General features: G+C 43.5%; 1 protein-coding gene and 1 non-coding gene across 3 annotated transcripts; both read right to left on the bottom strand.

The window, feature by feature from the left end:
• Positions 1-360: 360 nt before the first annotated feature.
• Positions 361-17,721, bottom strand: ENSA (endosulfine alpha). 2 transcript variants are annotated; one of them, XM_045817180.1, is made up of 4 exons: positions 17,533-17,721; positions 15,511-15,636; positions 14,085-14,251; positions 361-1,267 (listed from the first exon to the last, which is right to left on the bottom strand). In XM_045817180.1, the coding sequence occupies exons 1-4, from the start codon at positions 17,587-17,589 to the stop codon at positions 1,243-1,245; spliced, it is 375 nt and encodes a 124-aa protein (XP_045673136.1). In that variant the 5' UTR covers positions 17,590-17,721; the 3' UTR covers positions 361-1,242. The 2 variants fall into 2 exon arrangements, with proteins under 2 accessions (XP_045673136.1, XP_045673137.1); XM_045817181.1 differs by lacking the exon at positions 361-1,267 and adding an exon at positions 10,608-11,352.
• Positions 950-1,071, bottom strand: LOC123804897. Its single transcript, XR_006783248.1, has one exon. It is a non-coding gene; the product is annotated as a small nucleolar RNA SNORA26 (small nucleolar RNA).
• Positions 17,722-20,256: the final 2,535 nt, after the last annotated feature.

Here is a 20,256-nt window from a genome sequence, read left to right as displayed (position 1 = left end):
CATTTTGATGGTTTCTATAGCTGTGCAGAACTTTTTAATTTGATACAGATCCATTTGTTTATTTTTTCCTTTATTTCCCTTGCCTGAGGAGATATATCAGCAAAAATATTGCTACATGGGATATCTGAAATTTTACTGCCTATGTTTTCTACTAGGACTTTTATGGTATCACAACTTACATTTAAGTCTTTTATCCATTTTGAGTTTATTTTTGTGTATGGTGTAAGTTGGTGGCCTAATTTCTTTTTCTGCATGTACCAGTCCCATTCTCCCAATACCATTTATTGAAGAGACTGTTTTTCCTCCATTGTATGCTCATGCACCCTTTGTCAAATGTTAATTGACCATACAGACATGGGTTTATTTCTGGGCTTTCTATTCCATTCCATTGGTCTATGTGTCTGTTCTTATGCCAGTACTAGACTGTTTTGATTACAGTGGCCTTGCAGTATAGTTTGATTGGTACTTTGATCCCTAGAAAAGGCAGATTTCTATGATACGCTGTCAATTATTTCTCCCAGCCTACCCTCAAGGTAAGAAAGGGGCTTAAGGCCACGATCACAGTCTTGATTCACAGCAGTCACAGTTAAGAGGTGAGTCCTGCATACCTTCTTTTGTCTTATTTTAACCAATTATGTAAATTCCTATCCAGTCAGGGGGATCCCCTTGGGACAAGAGCAGAGAGATAGAAATTTTTGCTTCCCATTTTCACCCCAGGTGCCACTTTCGTGTAGAGAGAAGTCAGAGGACCCCCTCTAACGCAGGCACGGCAACCCCAGATGGAACGGTGAGGGAAGAAGCCAGGCACAGGGTGAGGAGTGAGGATGGGTGCTGCTGAGATTAAACGGGCCCAGGCCAGAGTTGTGTGAGCCCCTCCCTCAAGTCAGCAGTGCTCCTCAACCCGAGGACCCCAGGGGACATTTGTGTAGGGACTCTTTTTTTTTTTTTCAGCTGTGACTCCAGACAGGATCCAAGGAGGAGTTTTATCATCTCGTCTCTGGGTTTTATGGAGACTTACTGTACCCTTCGGTGTTAGCCTCCCAAGGCACTGCATCACCCTTACAAGGGCACAGGAAGGGCGAGTGTAGGGACTTTTTGATTGTCTTGACTGAGAATCTAGTGGGTGGAGGACAGAGATCCTGTTAACATCCTCAATCGCACAGGACAGTCCCCACAACAAAGAAGTATCTGGTCCAAAATGTCAATAGTCCTGAAGCTGAAACCTTGAGGTAGATGCTGGTCCTACATGAGTCCTCTCCTTGGTCCACTGCAGGAGCAAGAGATAGGTCAAATTACTTCAGGGGATACCAAGGGTGCCGGCTCGTCTCCTTGGGCTGAGTTCCTTCCAAACTTCCAACCCACGTACATATTTGTTTACTTCTAAAAATGATCTAAGCTGAGTCCCAAATTTGCTGTGAAATCAGCTTCTTCTAGAGAAGAGGGCCTTGGGTAAAAGAAAAGCTGTCTGGCAGAGGTATTCTAGAGCAGGTACCAGTTTTATGTTACTAATTGGTTGGGAATCGAAGGTAAGTAGCTGGAATAAATCAAGAATGATGCTTGTTGGTGGGTATGTAGACCTAGATGCTAATATAAATAGTCAATTCTATTCAGTCTTTTCAATCTAAATATATCACTGATCCAACACTCCTAGCCCATAATTTTTTTAATTGTTGTTCAAGTTGGATTCTGCCTTTTACCCCCATTCCAGCCCACCCCCCTGATTTTTTGTTGTTGTTGTTTTCTAAGCTAGACACTTTAATTTTTCTTTTATATAAAAAAATATAGTTGGGGACTTCCAGTCAAGATTGCGGTGTAGGCAGACATGGCTCACCTCTTTGCACAACCACAACAAAATTACAACTAAAATATAGAAAAACCATTGCTCAGAACTGACAAAAATTGAATTGAATGGAAGCCTGTCAACTACGGAATTAAAGAAACTACATTCATTGAGACTGGTAGGAGGGGAATAGACACGGAATGGGCTGGCCTCACCCCAAGTGTGGTGGACAAAAATTCAGGAGGGAGCCCTGGCTGGTGTAGCTCAATGGATTGAGTGCAATCCTGTAAACCAAAGGGTTGCTGGTTTGATTCCCAGTCAGGGCACATGCCTGGCTTGCAGGCCAGATCCCTGGTGGGGGCCATGTAAGGGGCAACCACACAATGATGTTTCTCTCCCTCTTTCTCCCTCCCTTCCCCCCCTCTCTAAATATAAATAAATAAAATCTTAAAAAAAAATTTAGGAGGAATATCTTGGGAGCAAGGAATTCCAGCTTCACACCAGGACCCCTAGCCCAGGGTTCTAGTGCCAGGAAGATAAGTCCCCACAACTTTTAGCTGCAAAAACCAGTAGGGATTGAGTTAGTGGAAGAAACTTCTGGAGCTCCAAGCAGTTCCTCTTTAAGAACCCACACACAGACTCACCTATTCATACTCACTCCCTCTGGGCTCCAGTGCACTGTGGGGGAAGCTTGAGGGGCACCAGTGGCGTGCAAGAGGAGGCAGAGGTGTCTGGCATCAAGGTGAGCAGAGGTCATTGTCCTTTTCTGGGCTACCTCCCCACAGAGCTGGTAGGCTGGTGCTGTATCTAAGATTCCACCAACCTGGCTAACACTGTTTGACTTGCCTTGGAGATCCCCAGAGACTCTGCCCCACCCAACTTGGGGACCCACCCAAGTTGCTTTTCCATATGAACAAACAAGCAGCAGCTGGCCTCAGTGAGCCCCAAGCCCTGCACTAGCAGCCTAGATTCATAGCTGGCTTTGCCTGGGAATCTCCAAGCCCTGCATAAGTAGCAACCATCTCGGATTGCTTTATAACTCAGGCAGGGTGGCAGAACACAGGGGGCGCTGATTTTGGCCTTCACCACCCAGGAAACCCCAGGGCTAGTGCACCCAGTGGACAGCTACAGACCACGTCGGTGTACCACCACCCTGCCCCTGCACAGCTGATACAGTAGAGCAAGAATCAAATCAATGATTTGGAACGTAAAGAAAAAAAAAAAAGTCAATCAGAACAAGAAGAAGAAAAGAATCCAAAAAACGAAGATAGTATAAGCAGTCTGTGGTAGAACTTTAAGCAATCCAACATTTGCTTCATAGGGGTGCCAGAAGGAGAAGTGAAATAGCAAGAAATTGGAAATCTATTTGAAAAAATAATGAAGGAAAATTTCCCTAACTTGGTGAAGGAAATAGACAAACAAGTTCAGGAAGCACAATAGTCCCAAACAAAATGGACCCGAAGAGGCCCACTCCAAGGTACATCATAATTAAAATGCCAAAGGTTAAAGATAAAGAGATGGGAGTGGGGTGTGGGAGAAAGGGTGAGAGGTGAGGGGATTAAGAAGTACAATAGTTACAGAACAGCCATGGAGATGTAAAGTTCACTATAGGAAAGGGAGCAGCCAAAGAAATTACACCCATTATCCATGGATGGAAACAAGCGTGGGGGCATTGCCTGAGGGAGTGGTGGGTGCTGGGTGGAGGGGGACAAAGGAGGAAAAAATTAGGACAACTGTAATAGCATAATCAATGAAATATAATTTAAAAAATACAGTTTAGTTTAACAAACGATAACAGAACAAAGCCACAAATACAGAAGCCACCTATTTTCAAAGCTGGATGTGAGAACTCCCTTAGTTCCTTAACACTCCAATGACCTTCAGCTTTACTGTACTTCAAATACCCATTCCTAATGCCTTTGTCATTTCATGGAAGACCTCCACCTCTAAAATCTTTAACATCATTTGACTACCATGTCCTGAGCTTTCAGCTTAATCATCTGCTCTTTGACCTTATCAAACCTTTTTTTAAAAAAGATTTTTTTTATTTTTAGAGAGAGGGGAAGGGGAGGAGAAAGAGAGGGAGATAAACATCAATCAGTTGCCTTCCACACACCCCCATCAGGGACCTTCCCCTGCAACCCAGGCATGAACCGGCAACCCCTCGATTTGTGGCATGACACCTAACCCACTGAGCCACACCAGTCAGGGCTCAAAACTTCTCTTGACCAGAGTTTAACATACCTTCCTTAACCAGGCTGAATCAGATGGAATCCTTGCATTGTCTTTTACCAGCACCTCCAATCCCTTTGCTCCCTTGTTAGTCCACTTCATGTCTACAAATTATAACCCAGGATTACACAGTGATATTAGTTTTTCTGCTCCTGTACCCAGGCAGCTGTGTGTTACCAGTGATAAATAAATCAATGAAAAATTATATATCAACCCAAAAATATACGATTGGTACCACTCCCATGCATCTCACATTCCAAGGGTTACAGATTGATGGTTTCAAATCTGTTAGGCCCTCAACACTGTTCCTTAATTCTTTTACTTAGTTGTTTTTTTTTTAAAGATTTTATTTATTTATTTTTAGAGAGAGGGGACAGGAAGGAGAAAGAAAGGGAGAGAGACATCAATGTGTGGTTGTCTTTTGAGCACCCCCTACTGGGGACCTGGCCCACAATCCAGGCATGTGCCAACTGAAAATTGAATTCCTGACCTTTTGGTTCACAGGATTGTGCTCAATCTACTGAGCTACACCAGCCAGGACTTCCTTAGTATTCCTTTCAGCCTTCTTCCTTTCCCTTCCCTTTCATCCTCTCTTACACTGCAGCCACTCTTCTTAAGTCCTCTGTCTTGAGTTCCACTATGAAGTCTCAACTGGCAACTTCATATCCTATTCCACAAAGAACAATGAAGCTGTTGGAAGACTCTTGTGAATTACTTACCTCTAGTCACAAATAGCTGTGAGTTTATCTACTGTTATGTCTTTACCTTGAGTTTTAGCAGGATGAATTATATACATTCTCTTGCTTGAGACCAATTGTCTCAGCTGGCTTCCCAATGAAATTAAGCCCATTATTTCACCCTGTACAGTGGTTGGCACATAGTAAATGCTCAATAAATGTTTGTGAAACTGTTTAATTAACCACATCCATCTGAGCTCTTGTTTCTATCCCCTCTCTCTTCACAAGAATCCTTTTTGGTTGTCATCATTCTCTATTGAGCTTCACCTTTTTTATTTGTTCCTTTAACTTAGTCCATAAATATGCCTAAATCATTCCTATCCTAAAACAAAACCTTCCCACACCTCTCAGTTGTACAAGCAAGATTTTACCTCTATAAATCCATTAAAACTTGTCTCAGAAAGACTACTAACTGCCAAATCATATGGACACCCTTTAGTCCATTTTTAAAAACACTGTGATTTTATTATTGTTTTTGGAAGTAAAGTTATGTCTAATGATCAAGTATATGTTCACTGCCAGAACCTTGAAAAGTACAAAACGTACAAACACACACCCCCTAAAAATCATAATTCTGACAGTTATCCACTATTTGCCACATTTCTTTCCTGAAAAATTTGGGCACTTTTTATCATGTAGGTGAGATAGTCACATTTCTTACTTCATATAACCTTCAATAGCACTTTACACTATGGACGGATCCAGTTCCTCCATTATAACGTCCTTTGACCACATCTTTCTGATTCTATTTTGTTGGGCCCTTGTCTCTATTCTCTTCAGCTGTAAGCCTTCATCGGGGTCAGCTCTCCAACCTTTCTGCTCTAAATGCTTTCACTTTCATGCCTTTACTGATATATCTTGAAGTTCACAGAACCTACTATCTTCTCCAATTTCTAGACTTATAGGCACCTCAAATGAACCCTTCTGCAAACTGAACTTGGTGTTTTGCTCGCTAAACTTACTCTTGCAGTTGTATTCTCAATCTGGATTATGGAATCCTTTGTCCAGAAAACAGGGAACTTTTTAATGAATCCTGTATCCCACATCTAGTTCTGCTGATTGTACTTTCCATGTATCCTTTAAGTCTGCCCACTCTTCTTCCTCCCCATTGCCATTATCTCTTGTAGTTCCTAGTCACATCTAACATGCAGTACTGTAACAACATAACTGTCTTACTCCTAACTATGTAGCCCCATAGCAAGAATTTATAAGTAGAGCCCTGGCTAGGTAGCTCAGTTGGTTACAGCACAGTCCCCATACACCAAGGTTGTGGGTTCAGTCTCCAGCCAGGGCACATGTAAGAATCAATCAATGGATGAATAAATAAGTGGAAAACAAATCGATGTTTCTCTATCTCTAAAATTAATAAAAAAATCAGAAGTGTAGCACATAATTCCTCACTTAGGTGTTTCATTATTATTTCAAACTTATTATGCCCGAATTCATCATCTTTCTCCACAATAGCCATACCCCTTCTCAACTTTCCCATCCCTCCCATTAACGGCAACTGTACACATCAGTTTAACCCTCTCCAATTTCTTTCCTGCATTGCAGTAAGAAAGATTTTTCTAAAAAGCCAAGTGTTCATGTCATTCCCTTGGTCACTGCCTCCAGGATAAAGTCCTAAGTGTCCTTTATGACCTGGCTCTTGCTTCCCTCTACCAATCCCTGGCCTCACCCCTTGCAATTATTTTAAGTTTCCAGAATGTAATACCCGTGAATCCTCTACATACTGTTCCTTCCCCCTGGAAGACTCCTTTTCTTGGCCTAACCTTTTTACCTAAGTCCTACTACTCCATTAGATTTTGGTTTAGAAGCTATTTTCTGTGTTTTTCTGATCCTCTCCCACCTGCCTAAATTAGGTGAGTGCCCCTACTCCGTGCTTCCAGAGCATTTTGTGCTGATCCCTATCTTAGCGCTGATCTTTGCATCCTAATCATCTGTCCCCTCATCTGTATTATACCCCTACAGTCTGTGAGCGCCTTCAGGGCAGGAACCATGCTATGCGCTGTTGGAGTCCTCAAAGTAAGGGCTTTACATGCTTATGCTGTTTAATCATCACAACCCTTTATGGTACGTTCCACATTATTCCTATTTTACAGATAATGAAACTGAAGCTGAGTTTAATAAACCTGTCCTAACAAAATCAGGACTTAAAACCAGGCAGCTTGACACTAGAATGAGTCCTTCAGTAAATCCACTACCTTTAAATCCCTTCTCCACATGGGTGGGCAGTGCCTATCTAAAGCACAGATCTGACCAGCTCTCCCCTTTGTAACTGTGATCCCCTTAATGGTTCCTAGCCCAGCCTCGATGCCATATCCTCTGAATCTAGCTCCGGTCTACCTTCCTGGCCTGGTCTCCAGCCACTGCCCAGGACTCACTCGGTATTGAAACTGCAGAAAAAACACAGATTCCAGTTCCCATCCTTCTGTGTTGGTCCCTCTACCAAAATGCACCTTTTCACTTACCTTTCTAAAGAATCCTGTTCATCCTTCAGAATTTACTCCACGAAACCTTTCTAGATCATTCTTCCACCCATCCCTCTGCAGCCAGTGGAGCGCACCCTGTCCTCACTCTCAAAAGCTGTGACTGGGGCAAGTTACTGTTTTAGTTTCCTCATTTGTATAATGGCAATGGTAAGACTACCCATACCATACGGTTTTTGAGAGGATTAAATGAGATAAACTAAACACTTAGCATACCGCTAGACACTTTGCAAGCACTCAGAACATTCAGCAATTATTAACTACACGTCCCTCTGCTCTATGTAGCTAGGCCTCTACGGCTGCAAGTTTAACACTGCAATGACTTCTTCGTGTGCAATTTCTCCACCAGAGTATAATCTCCCCAAAAGAAGCACCCACATATCACACATCTCGTATTTCAGCTCAGTGCCGGCATACTGTGGGAACTTATTCAATAATTGAATTGGACTAATTAAATACTAGCCATCTTTCAAGGCCCAGTTTAATTTCCATTTTCTCCACTAATATTTACCTACTGATTCCAGGCCTTTGGATTTTTCCTCCTCAGAAGTGGTGTACCACTGCTTGAATAGTCAGAGGCTATCTTGTGTTGTGTGAGGAAGTGTTGTCTCAATAAGGCTTCAATTTCCTCCAGGGCAGGCACCAACTCTTACATTGTTTACCTGCCTAGTAACAGCTAATACTTCCAACTGCAGAGTGAGTGTTCAACAATTACTTGTGAATTAAAATATTCCTGCCCAAGCATGGGAGGCTTTACCTTATCTTTGTTTTTGAGAATACATTTATTAAAACTGGGGATGGTGAAACAGGGAAGGGCTGGGAATAGAAGCAACAGGAGACAGCCACAGCAGGGCTGCTGTTGGCTTACTGAAAAGTCAGAGGAAAGAGGGCCCTGGGGACAGGTTCAGGGGGTTGGCCAGAGACGAGCTGCGCTGCCCATTATTCCTTTAGTCCCAAGTCTCGTGGGGACCCTTAGAGTTCAGGAGAGAAAAGACACACACCTGAGAGGAAAGACGGGTATGCTCCTCTCTTTTCACCCTTAAGTTTATTGGTAAGTCATCTACCTCTAAGAAAATTCAGTATCCAATTCATCTCCTGACTCTCCTTCTCTTAGCTCTTGAAGTTCTGCTTGGAACTACATTAATTTGCTTTTATTTGTATGCCATTGTCCTGTCTTAGCTTCCCAAGGGAAGAAATCTTCCCTTTTGCCCTGGCTGGTGTGGCTCAGTGGATTGAGTGCCTACCTGTGAACCAAAGGGCCACCAGTTCAATTCCCAGTCAGGGCACATGTCTGGGTTCTGGGCCAGGTCCCCAGCAGGGGGGCGCCCGAAAGGCAACCACACACTGATGTTTCTCTTCCTCTTTTCCCCTCTCTAAAAATAAATAAAATCTTAAAGAAAAAAAAAAACAACTTCCCTTCCTTGCTAACCTCCCTCAAGTCCCAGCAGAGGGCACTATACACAAGAGGGCTGCCTCTGTGGGTGCCACTGGCTCACTGTAGAGATCCTCCACGGCAACTGAGTTATTTTAGCTTTGCCTGCATTAAGATAAATGCCACTGGACAATAATGGTGACTTCATCTCTGACACCCTGCATAGCACATAGCCGAGCGGCTTGTCAGCACAACCATCATTCAAGGAAGTTGGAGGGGTGGAAGAACCCTCAATCCACAATTTGGAATACAGATTTTAGAAAACACCTAGCAAAAATACCAGCAGGAATAGCTATTTGAAGCAGTGAAGAATCGGTCTGCCCTGGTTGCCTAGTAAGGGAGTAAAAAAGAAGGAATGGCAAGTTTTAAACTGAAGAAAGAGATAGCCACAAACATATCTTGGCACCCCAGGATTCCTAAGACTACAGCTTAAAACTTTGGACCAGGGAAGCCAGGAATAATGGAAAAAATCACACAGAAGCCTAGATACTAACTCAAGCTCTTCCATAAACTAGCTTTGCCACCTTATAAGTAACTTATTTCTATACTTCAACTTTCTTACCTATATTAATATGAAATTGCACTAGTGGAAAGATCCCACACTTGGCTTTCCTGATTTCATTCCCCAGCTTCGCCCACCTGGCACACATAAACTAGGTTCAGTACGTTCAAGGAGAGGCCATACGATTGGTCTAGGATATACAGGGTGGGACAAAAGTAGGTTTCCAGTTGTGAGGATGCAAAACACAGAGGTTATTCCCATATTATTGTTTATTGTATGATTTCCCATATGAACTGCTGTAACCCTGCTTTTGACCCACCCTGTATATATATTCTAGCTTTAATACTTGAGTTTTTACCTTTTGAAGTATATAAACTTTTTCATAATTTTTTTTCCAGGTAGACAATAATCCCCACAAGGGTAGGGAATGCCTTCCCTGATACATCTTCGTACCACCTGGCTCACTTGGCATCTAGCACGCTGTTCAGAAAGGCTGATGCTGAAGAGGCATCATAGTCCCCTGGCTAAATCTGAAGAGAGTAAGTGAGGAACACCCTGAGTAGTTGAAAACTTATTTAGAAAGCTTCTGAATAAGAAAAAGAATGAGCTAGATAGCAAAAACACTTTTCCAGTTTAGAAGTACCCCTCTCAGTAAAGTGGAGATTTCTCTAAAATGTCTATGTCTCCTGAACCTTACTTTCCTTGATGCATACGCTTTTGAAAGGCCAATTACATTTGGGAAAATACCATGATAAACTCTCCTAATCACACTTGGGCAAAATGGGCAAGTAGTTTCAGTTTACCACATGTGAATGTTGGTGGGGCCTGGGAGAGAGAAGTTTGAGTCTGCTTCTCCTTTGGTAACAGTTTCTTTTGTATATTACATTCACAAGTCCTTTCTAACTTCTTTCAGTGGTAGGATTGCAGAGGTGGTCCAGACACCACAAGGAAAGAAGTTACTCTGCCCCCTGCTGGCCATAAGCAGAAGGGCCTGAGCTCCTTTTGGCTTATTACTAGAGGTCTCATATCTCCTTCACAGATGTAACTTGTGAAGGGATGCAAGATTGAAAGGGAAAGGAAGAATGGGCTTCCTTTTTTAAATTAGCCCGAACTGTTTTAGGTGTCAAGAAATCATTTAGATCGAATATCCTCAAGCTCTTCATTTTGTGAGCCTAAACCTGAGGTTGATGCACCTACATCAGCTACAGGAACAAGGGGAGGGGCACAAGCCAGGAAAAGCCCTGGTCAGCATGCCAACATCTTGCTCCCTCTCCCTGAAGGATGGAAGTGGACAGCCCACACACATCCTATTTTAAGGACGGCTATCTTCTTTAAAGATTTAGGGCCCCACACCAGCTTCTCCCCTGAATGGTGTCTTCAATATTTTCTTCCCTCTCCCCAAACCCCAATAAAACACACCAACTGCTTCAGAGTATTTCTGGGTTGGGTTTTATCGTGGGTCTTTTTTTTTATTTCAAATACTGAAAAACTCCCCTGGGCTCTGTGGGGCTCCCCATGCTCACGGCCCCCTTTCCCCATACTCACTGCCCTTCTCCCCACAGTAAATCTGTTCCCAGGACATTTTTAAAAAATAAACAATTAACATTAATCGCATTCTCAGCTTGCTGTGAAGAACCACAGGAGCTATCTGCATCTGTCATATTTAGATGGACAGTTTCTTTTATCTGACAGCCGGTTCCCAGCCACACCCAAGCAAACACAGCATTTTTCTACAGAACTAAATTGGAAACCCACATCTTTAGTTCACTCCACCTCCTTCCCCTCACACCCACCCCACACCAGCCACATGGTTAAGAATAGTCAGGAATGTTATCAACTCCAAGCCCTAATTTATATTCCCCTAAATCTCCCATCCACCCTCTCAAACAACCCTCCCAGAACCCCCCCACCCCACCCCCAAGGATTTCACTGAGATTTCTCCCAACAGTTATTTGGAAAAAAGGTGAAACAAAAAAGGTTCAAGGTCTTGGTGCTCAGCCCAAGGGGCTCCATGCGCTGGGACACCGACGGGCAGGGGCTTCTGCCTCTCCAGCCCGCGCCCGAGCCACCTCCTGACCCCTGGCTGCAAAAGCAGGGAGGGGCAGGAGCCAGCACAGGACCCAGGGGGGCAGCGTCTCAGGATCTGGCGGAGCCCCGGGCAGCATCATTCAACTTGGCCACTGTGGATGAACACAGAAGAAGAAAAAGAAAACACTGTCAAGTAATAAGGGGAAAGCCTAAGTGCCATCCCAGTCTCTATCCCGTGATTCTTCCACACTTAACAATCACTAGGCCCACCTGGCATATGCCCGAATCCTATCCTTAGAAAATTTAAAGAGAGAGAGAATTTCAGTCTTATCCACAAAACAAATGTTTCTTCCTTTTTTGGAGAGACCCATAAAAACAAAGACAGAAAAACAATTCATTAGACGAGATCAAAATAACTGGAGGCTTGCAGGGGTGTATGCTGCCCCCTGGCTTGGAGCAGGCTCGGTTTCAGACGCACAGCCACAGCCACTTACAGCAGCGGAGACTGACGGTGGGCACACAGTGATGAGGTGGTAACCGGGCAGAGGCCAGGGCCAGACGACACACATGTTGTTTTGAGTGGATTTAATAATCTAGGTTTAATCAAAGCAACTGGGATTTATTTGGATTCTGACATGACCCTTCTTTGCCGTGGGAGTTATGTACTTCATGCTGTGGAAACACGTGGCAAATAATAGTATGTGGCTCGAGTCTCATTTTCTTATCCTTGAATACGACCAGATGAAGAGACAGAGAGACCAAGAGTTTTCTGATTTCCCTATTTCTTCTATTCCTTCCTAAAGCAGGCTCATTGTGACCTCTCTCAGTTTTGAGGACTCAAACTGACCAATAGAGAAAGTGGCTCAGACAGAAACGAAAAAAGTACAAAATTCGAGAAGATCGGAGATGAAGAAAACGTACAAAATTATATATATATTTATATATATAATAACATGACATATCTATGTACAACATGGCTGGGACAGTTGAGGAAACTATACAAGGATGTTCAGCATTTTCCCCTTCCCACGTGGACTTTAGACTAAGGAAGACAGCATGAGGAAATGGAGCAAGAAACACAAAAATTATATACAATTACAAGTGACAGTCAAGGAATCTGGGAGCCAAGGAATCCAGGGATCCTGCTCTCTCCACTCCTTCCTCACCAACTTTTTCCTATCCAATCTGAATGACAGCCTGGAAAGTGAATGGCCGGTCAGGAGAGAAGCATATAGACACCCCACCCCCACACATGCACGTTAAGCTCATCGGTCATTCTCATTGAGCCCAATGTTTGGCCTATCAGAATTTATGAGAGGGCAAGAGAGGATTACAGAATCTTCCTCTCTTGCTCGGTTAGTTCTGACCCTGACCCTCTCTTATAACTAGCAGTATGCATTCAGTAAGATTCAGGCCAAGCAAGTCATAACTAGATTGAAGATGCTGGCCACCTGCAACCTCTTTCCTCCACCTGGACATGAATCAGCATTGCCTCTTCTCATCACACAGGAGCTGGGTTACTGAGCTCTGGGAAAGCAGATTTCTGTGATCCTTCTCTCTCTCCTTTACCACCTTCCCCAGCTTTCCCCAGCTTTCCCCAGCGTGAATTATCTCCCAAGAACCTGCTACTCCAGCCCTGCTACAGTACTAAGCCCTAGAGGCTAGCTCAGTTCATCCCTTTTCTTCTTGTCTCACTAACAATACACTTGGCATCTGATTGCCTCAGAACACCAGAAACGGGGGACTCGACATGTGCATGACTGAGCATGTTTCCTCAGGCCCCAGCTCAGCTGCCAGAGCAGCCTTTTTAGCAGCGAAGGCCCAGATTGTATGCAGAAAGGTGGGCTGGGGCAGAGGCAAGAGCTCCATGGCTAGTTTCTTATATTTTTTTCTTTAACCCTAAGACCACAATACATATTCGGCCCTCTTGCCTGAATTCATAACCCCTCAAATCTCCACTTCCTCTCTCCCCATGTTGTCTTCCAATGGTTTCCCAGTGTAGGCTGCTCATCCATGGGCCTTCCATATTTTTAGTTTTACAATGAACAGCAGAGTTTTTCAACTGGCAGTTACAGGATTTTAAAATCAGAATCAATCTTATCCATATTCAACTCTATTTTACAGATGAGGAAATAAGAAATCTTGAGAGGTTTAATGACTTGACCAAGGTTACATATAACTTTGGCCAAGACTACGCAAAACTAGACCTGAACCCAGACATCTTGACTGCTGAACCAGTGCCCCATCCACTATCCCATAGTATGTTCAAAAGCAACACGCTGGGAGAGAGAGAAGGTGCCCATTTTCTGTGAATTCAGTTCTCCAATCCTTAAGAGCTAGGCAAACTGTAAGAGACACTGATTAAGAAGGGAGGCTAAGTAGGCATTGTAGTTTTTGGCAAGCAAACCAGTTTTTCCTTTTGAGGAGTCTCTAAACCTGCCATAATGGAAACATGAAGCAATAGCAGCCTAAGGGACAAAACACTTAGAAGCACAGAAAACAGATCTCATTCAATATAGCTTTCCCAACAATGTCAGGTTAGCCTTGGATGTTAAACCTGCCACATTATTCCCAAGGCTTAGCCTAACCAATTTGGAGACGTTCTCTTCCAAAAGGGGAAATCACGTCCCCCCAGTTTCTCGTACAGAAGAAAAAGAGAGTTTGCAGTATTATCCAATCCTAGTCTCCTATTTCTGGGCCCCTACTGGGCTACACTGAGGGTGTGGAAACCTCAATTTAACCAAAAAGAACTCAGAGTCCCTCTTCAACACACATTACCTTCTCAGCTGAGAAGATCTCTAACTAGGTGCCCACTCCATCCCTGCCTATGATATATAAAAGTCCAGTGGGTGAGGAAGGGGAGTAGAAGAGGGGCCCAGGTTACCCCGCAAGCTTGCTGGTGACGAGCGAAGACTTTCTCTGGGGCAGATCCTGCGGGGTGGGGATGTGGTCGCCAGTCACCAGGTTCTTGTCTGGTCCTGCACTTGGCAGCTGCTTATTCTTCATCTTGGCTTTGGCCATGTTGTAGTCTCCTGAGTCAAAGTACTTTTGCTAAGAGACAAGAAGGAGGTTTAGGTGAGTAAGGAGCACTGGCCATCCTCAAAAGCAAGGAGATCCACATCCACTCTCAGATCTTTCAAGTCTTCTATGATTGATCTCATGCACTATAGCTTAATATTAATTACATGTACTTTTATGTATTTTCCCCAAATGCATTGTTTCATGTATGTAAGCAGATTCCCAACTAGAGTATAGATTTTTGGAGTTAAGAGGCATCCTTTGTAGCCTCATCAGTATAGGATGATTCAACAAAATTACTGACTTTCCACAGAAAGGCTTACTGAGGACCTGTTAGACACCCCCAGGCTTGGTGCTGAGGAAACAGAAAGGACTAAGCTATAGAGAAGGGTCAACTTGGGACCAACCTAGCAATCAGCAGGAGATCAACCTCCAGCTACCAACCTCGAAATTGAAAAGTGTCTTCTCAGACCACAAATAGAAACTGGGTTTGTTCGTGATGATAATGTACTTTCCCTGACTCCCACTGCTCCCACACATGTTCCGTGGCTGTGCCAGCCTGCCCATGCCTGCCTTGCCTACAGCAAGGTAAACTGCAAATCAGCATCACATCATCATCTGTGACTAAGACTCAACAACTAGGATTCTCCACAGGGTCTGCTGCACTCTCCATTTCATCCACGCAGAGGAATACACTGCAGCCTATTGACTGACAATTCCTCAGTCAGCATTAGGTACCTCTGGGGACTGAGAAACCTGATCAGGAGCTAGATGGCTATGAAGGTAGACTCTCATTTGGTGAGGAGAACCACTATGGAGAAAAAAAAGTCTCTTAAAGGAGTAAATGGCAGTGCTAATTTTGAGGATCAGAAGAAATCTATTCATTTCAAATTGAGGAAATCTTCAGGACAGATGGTTTGATTTTTTTTTTTTCTGAAATGATGCACCCCCCCCCCCCAAATTTAGCTCTAATTCTATAAAGTACAGTCCTAAAATTCCCATCCTGACAGGCAAATGCTCAGGGCAGTCGGCATGCCAGTCTCTAACATCCTTCCCTCATCCTCCCAACCCCCATATCCAAATGCCCCTATTAAGCCTTAATATCCTATATGGGAAATCAGAAGATAACTGATATATCAGAGATTTATAATAATTTGCCTTGCTCATTGCAAGTTTCTAATTCCTTTCCACTGCTGCCCAACAACAAACTTGCAGGTTAGCATTCAGTAGAACCTCTACAGATCTCATTCCCTTTGGTTCCAAGTAAGAGAATAAGAGATTGTGTCCCATACCCCTTTCTGGAGTCTCTTCATGAGGAAGTCGGAGCCTCCAGGCTTTTGTCCTAGGCTTGGATATTTGGCCTTTAGCTTTGCCTCCTCGGCTTTCTCAGGGAGAATACCTTCTTTCTCCTGTGTGTCCTAGAAGGAACAAATAGGCCAATAAAATGAAAGACTGAGCCCTGGCTGGGTAGTTCAGTTGGTTAGAGTGTGGTCCCAATATGCCAAGGTTGCGGGTTTAATCTCCAGCCAGGGCACGTGTAAGAATGAACCAATGAATGCACAAATAAGTGGAACAACAAAATCAATGTCTTTCTTTCCCTCCCTCCCTCCTCTCTCTCTCTAACATTCAATAAATTTTTTTAAAAAGAAGGAAAATTAAAGACTAAGAAGTAACTGCTGCTAATATCTGATAACCTTTATACTACTTCTTCTGGAGATCCACCTACTTGTAAACATGCTATTTCCACTCTATTCTTAAATAAAGCTTTATCTTTGTTCAAATTCCTAAAGCTCAAGATTATTGTGAGAAGAAAAAAACAAGGTGCTTCACACACTACGCCCAGGGAACCACCTTGTTGACCTATGAGTATTGGGTTAAAGTTATCTAAACACAATACCTTAGTCACAGAACAAGCCTTTGCTCACTCAGCACAGAAGCTCGGAAAGACACAGAAGAGCCAGCCAAGGCTGTTGGTGATACATGAGTAGGAAAGTACTCTGGCTGTTCCTAACACACAGTATAGGTCAAAAGGGAAAGCGACAGAGACATAATTCTGCTGAAATGTTCCCTCCTTATTCAGAGTCTAAGATAGTCATGTGAGAAGTCTCTGTGGAGGAGGCTAGAGCTATGTGGCCTTCTCCTAAGATCTCCACTTTAGTAATGGGATGACATTGCTTCAGCATTTCCATACACATGTGGTAGAAAGGTGGTAGGTAAACAAAGATGAAAATGACACTATTTTTAATCTCAGGAAAAATTAAGATATAGTAGGTTCACTAGTTTTTACCCACAGATTTTGCCAAAAAAGTCAATGCTATCCTTATTGGGGCAAGTGATAGCAGTATTGGGAACATGCCAAGAGCTCAATTGGCTTGCAGGGTCTTTTACTGTTGTTACTTTTGTCTTGCTTTTTGTGGGCCCCACTGCCTTTTTCTTTACTGACTTTTTTTGAAAGGATCTAAAGCACATCTGTGGCTCTTTTTAGTGGAATTATATTCCCTTCCCCTGTAAATCCAGCACAGATACAACACCAGGTGTATTACATGAACCCCTGAGCCCAGTACTCAGTGTTGTAAGTCAAATACAACCCCCAAGAAGGCATTTGGCGTGTTTTCATCACGGAAATGTAGGTGGACTAAGTCCCACTGCCTTGGAAGTCTGGGGGCAATAGGGGGGCGTCTTTCTTGTCACGACTCTCTTGGTGTCCAAGTTTAACCGCTATTATTATGTATGGAACTCCAGTCCTCTTCAGTCTTGTTGAATCCTCACTGAAGGTGGGCAACGGATCAACCCAATCGTCGAAATAGGTCTCTTGAGAAATTTGCCGCCTTAAATTAGCCATAATTACTCTTCTCCCTCCCCGACAATGCTGGTTGTTTTTTAAACGTCTTTATCTCGACCTTTACATATATCTTTCGGAGGATTTAGGATGCAGGCCCCAGCCTGGTTTTGGATTATTTACCCCTAATAACCAATAATACACATCTCATTCCGGGACCACCAGCCCCCTTTCATTCACCCAGTCTTTCCAAACACCCACCCCGCACCCAAGCTCTACCAATTATAGCACAGCTTGCGGAGTTGAGCGGTAGGTTTATTGGCCAATCAGGAAGGGCTTGGCACTGACTGACAACAGACCCAACCAACCAGCGCCAAAACAGCGAGCAGCGTTGAAGCTCACCCTGCGTGACGTAAGAGGTGGCCAACCCCTGCAGAGCTTGAGACCATGGCGACCAATCCGCACTGGTGGGAGACCGTCTCCCACCCCACCACAGTCGCCCCCATCTCGTCCTCCCGCACCCCCTCCACTTCACCTGCTTCTCCTCGCCAGTCTCCTCCGCAGGGTTCTCCTCTTCTTGTTTCTGGGACATGGCGGGACCGGGACTGTGGAGTGTAGGGGACCCGGGAAGTCAGCCGGAGAAGGGAAGGGGGAGGGGAAATGGGGACAACCTGCGCTGCTCCTTCGGCTCCTGTCACTAGGGTTGCTCAGTCAAAATGGCGGCCCTTGCCTGTGACGTTGCGACCGCCCCTTCCTATAGTAACCAATAGGAGTGAGATACAGGGAGCAATGACGTAACAATCTACCAATAGTCGCTGGCTAAAGGTGGATTTTTGTGGAGGCGAGGGCCAAACTGAAACACCAACCTGGAAAGAGAGTGAGCTACAAGGACCAATTGCAAGCCCGTGGGGGATGTTAGGGGCGGTACTGCTAGCTTTGGCAAATTTGCTCCTTTGTTGGGGTCGGACTCCCAGAGCAACAGCGCCCCGTGTTCTGCGCTCCACGCCCAGGAGCATTTGGTGAACTTCAAACTGGAGAGCGAAAGCATGTAAACCTTTTATTTTCAGGTGGTGAGGATTAAGCCTTGCGCAGTGTTAGCAGAAAATTATCGAGTTCCAGAAAATAATTTGGAGGTCAGAGTGGACTTGAAAGAGGTAGTCATACGTTGTGTGGAACGGAGAGACTGAGTCTCCAACCTGAGTCTTTTGCAGAACACAAATAGGCTTACGTTTCATGATTTAGCTCATATACAGTGTTATACTTGTTTAGGGTCATCTCATGGATAAGTTCCTTGAAACAGCACAATTCTAGGTACATGGTAAACTTTAGTAAATATAGTTAATACCAGTTAACCTATTCTGAGTCACAGTTCAACAATATTTCTTGAGCATTTGTAGATGGCACTGTATTAGTTTTACAGTTTCATATATAGTAAGGCATTCACTGCCCTTAACTCAGTGGGCGTACGGGGAAGGTGTCCACAGTGTGTCAGGCGAACCCTAAATCCCCCAAATGAAATAGACCCATCTTCCTGGAGTGTTAGGTACATCATTTTTATATTAAAAACAAACTTTAGTCAAATACTAATAACACTGTAAAATTCGTATTAAAATTTAATTTTCCAGGCAGCTTTTTGTGACAGATAGTCTTGGCTATCTGTTCATTTTTCTGTACAACTAGGTGCACTTCTAAAGGAAAAGTTTGAGAAGCTCTGCAATACACAGATCATCATACAAGGCAAAATTTGGTAAGCATTAAATAAAACTGTTAATAAAGTGCTAGAGGGGCTCCAAGGAAGGCTCGTAGTTTAGGGTAAAAAAAGATTTTGTGATGGAAATGGTATTTATTTCAAATAGTTTTAAAGAACTTAGGAGTTTGCCAGGTGAAGATGAAGGAAGGAAGGACATTGCCGGTGATGGGCATAGCATGAAGGCTAGAAAAACAGAGTTGAGCCCAGAACATGGGGAACTTTAAATGCCATGATAAGGAATTTGTAAATAATTGAATAACCCATGAGAGACGTTTAAGGTCTTCAGGTCAGAGAGTGGCAGGTCAGAGCTGCTCTTTAGGAAGATTAATTTGGTGGTGATGAACAAAAAATAATTCAGAGTTCCAGATAGGGAGACATTAGACATCTACATAGGAGTCCACTGTAATACTCTAGGTGGGAGACAATTAGGATTTAAACTAAAAATATGGTAGTTTAGAACCAAAAACAATGAATGTATTTGAGAGAATCCCTGGCAGTGGAATCGACTAGATTAATAGCTGATAGAGTGTGGAGCGTAAGGAGGCCGTGTGCCTCAGGGTGACTTATCAAAATAATCAACAAAAGGAGTCATTTTGGGAATAGAGTTGGAAGTAGAAAGAAACTTAGGTGTTCAATTTTGGAAACTGCCTTTTTAAAAGCCAGTGAGCCATTTGGTAGCCATTGCCTGGGTAAATACCAGGCAATGAAGACTTAGGATAAATGACCTCTGAATGCCTCCATATCTAAAATTTTAGGGTTCTAGAAAATGTAAATCTAGAGTTTGGGAGAAAAGTAGAAGCTAAACATGAATACATTTTGGACCCTTTCACATAAATATTAGTAAAGTTGTGGAAGTAGATGGGATCACCAAAGGACAAAGTAGAAAAAAGAGGTTCCAAGACAGAAATTTGGGGAAAAGTTGGCAAGGGACACAGAGACAAATGATCAGAGTGGCAGGGAGAAGAACCAGGAGAGAAGTGACAGAGAAGTTAAAGATGGAGGGGACAAAAACTAATTGCAAGTAGTTTAGGAGTGCATAGGTGGTAGCAATATTTAACAGTAAAGCAAATGAAATTAGAGCAATGAGTTACAGAAGCAGCAGCAGAGGATTTTCTTTTTTAGACGGTAGGCAAGACTCAAGCATGTTTTCAGGAAAAGGGAAGGAGCTAATTGTAAAACTCTAATAATCTACTTTAAAGGGGAGGTAATGAAAGAATTAAAGTCTCAGAGGAGATCATTAGATCAAGAAGGAGAGAGGCACACAGTGGCTTTGGCAACTATAAACGAAGAGTGTGTGGGGGGAAAGTACAGATATTTTGAAGTGGCTAAACATTTAAGGAGGTCACATTGAATGGCCTTGCCTTTCTATCTTTTAGAATATAACTAGTGCAGCTCAGTGGATTGAGCACTGGCCTGCTAACTAAAAGGTTGCTAGTTTGATTCCCTGGTCAGCGCACATGCCTGGGTGTGGACCAGGTCCCCGGTTATAGAAAATAGTAATCATTCAAA

Source organism: Phyllostomus hastatus, unplaced genomic scaffold (genome assembly GCF_019186645.2).
Source record: "Phyllostomus hastatus isolate PE091 unplaced genomic scaffold, TTU_PhHast_1.1 phas_scaffold_216, whole genome shotgun sequence".
NCBI lineage: Eukaryota > Metazoa > Chordata > Mammalia > Chiroptera > Phyllostomidae > Phyllostomus > Phyllostomus hastatus.
This window is presented reverse-complemented; position numbering and strand designations above follow the sequence as displayed.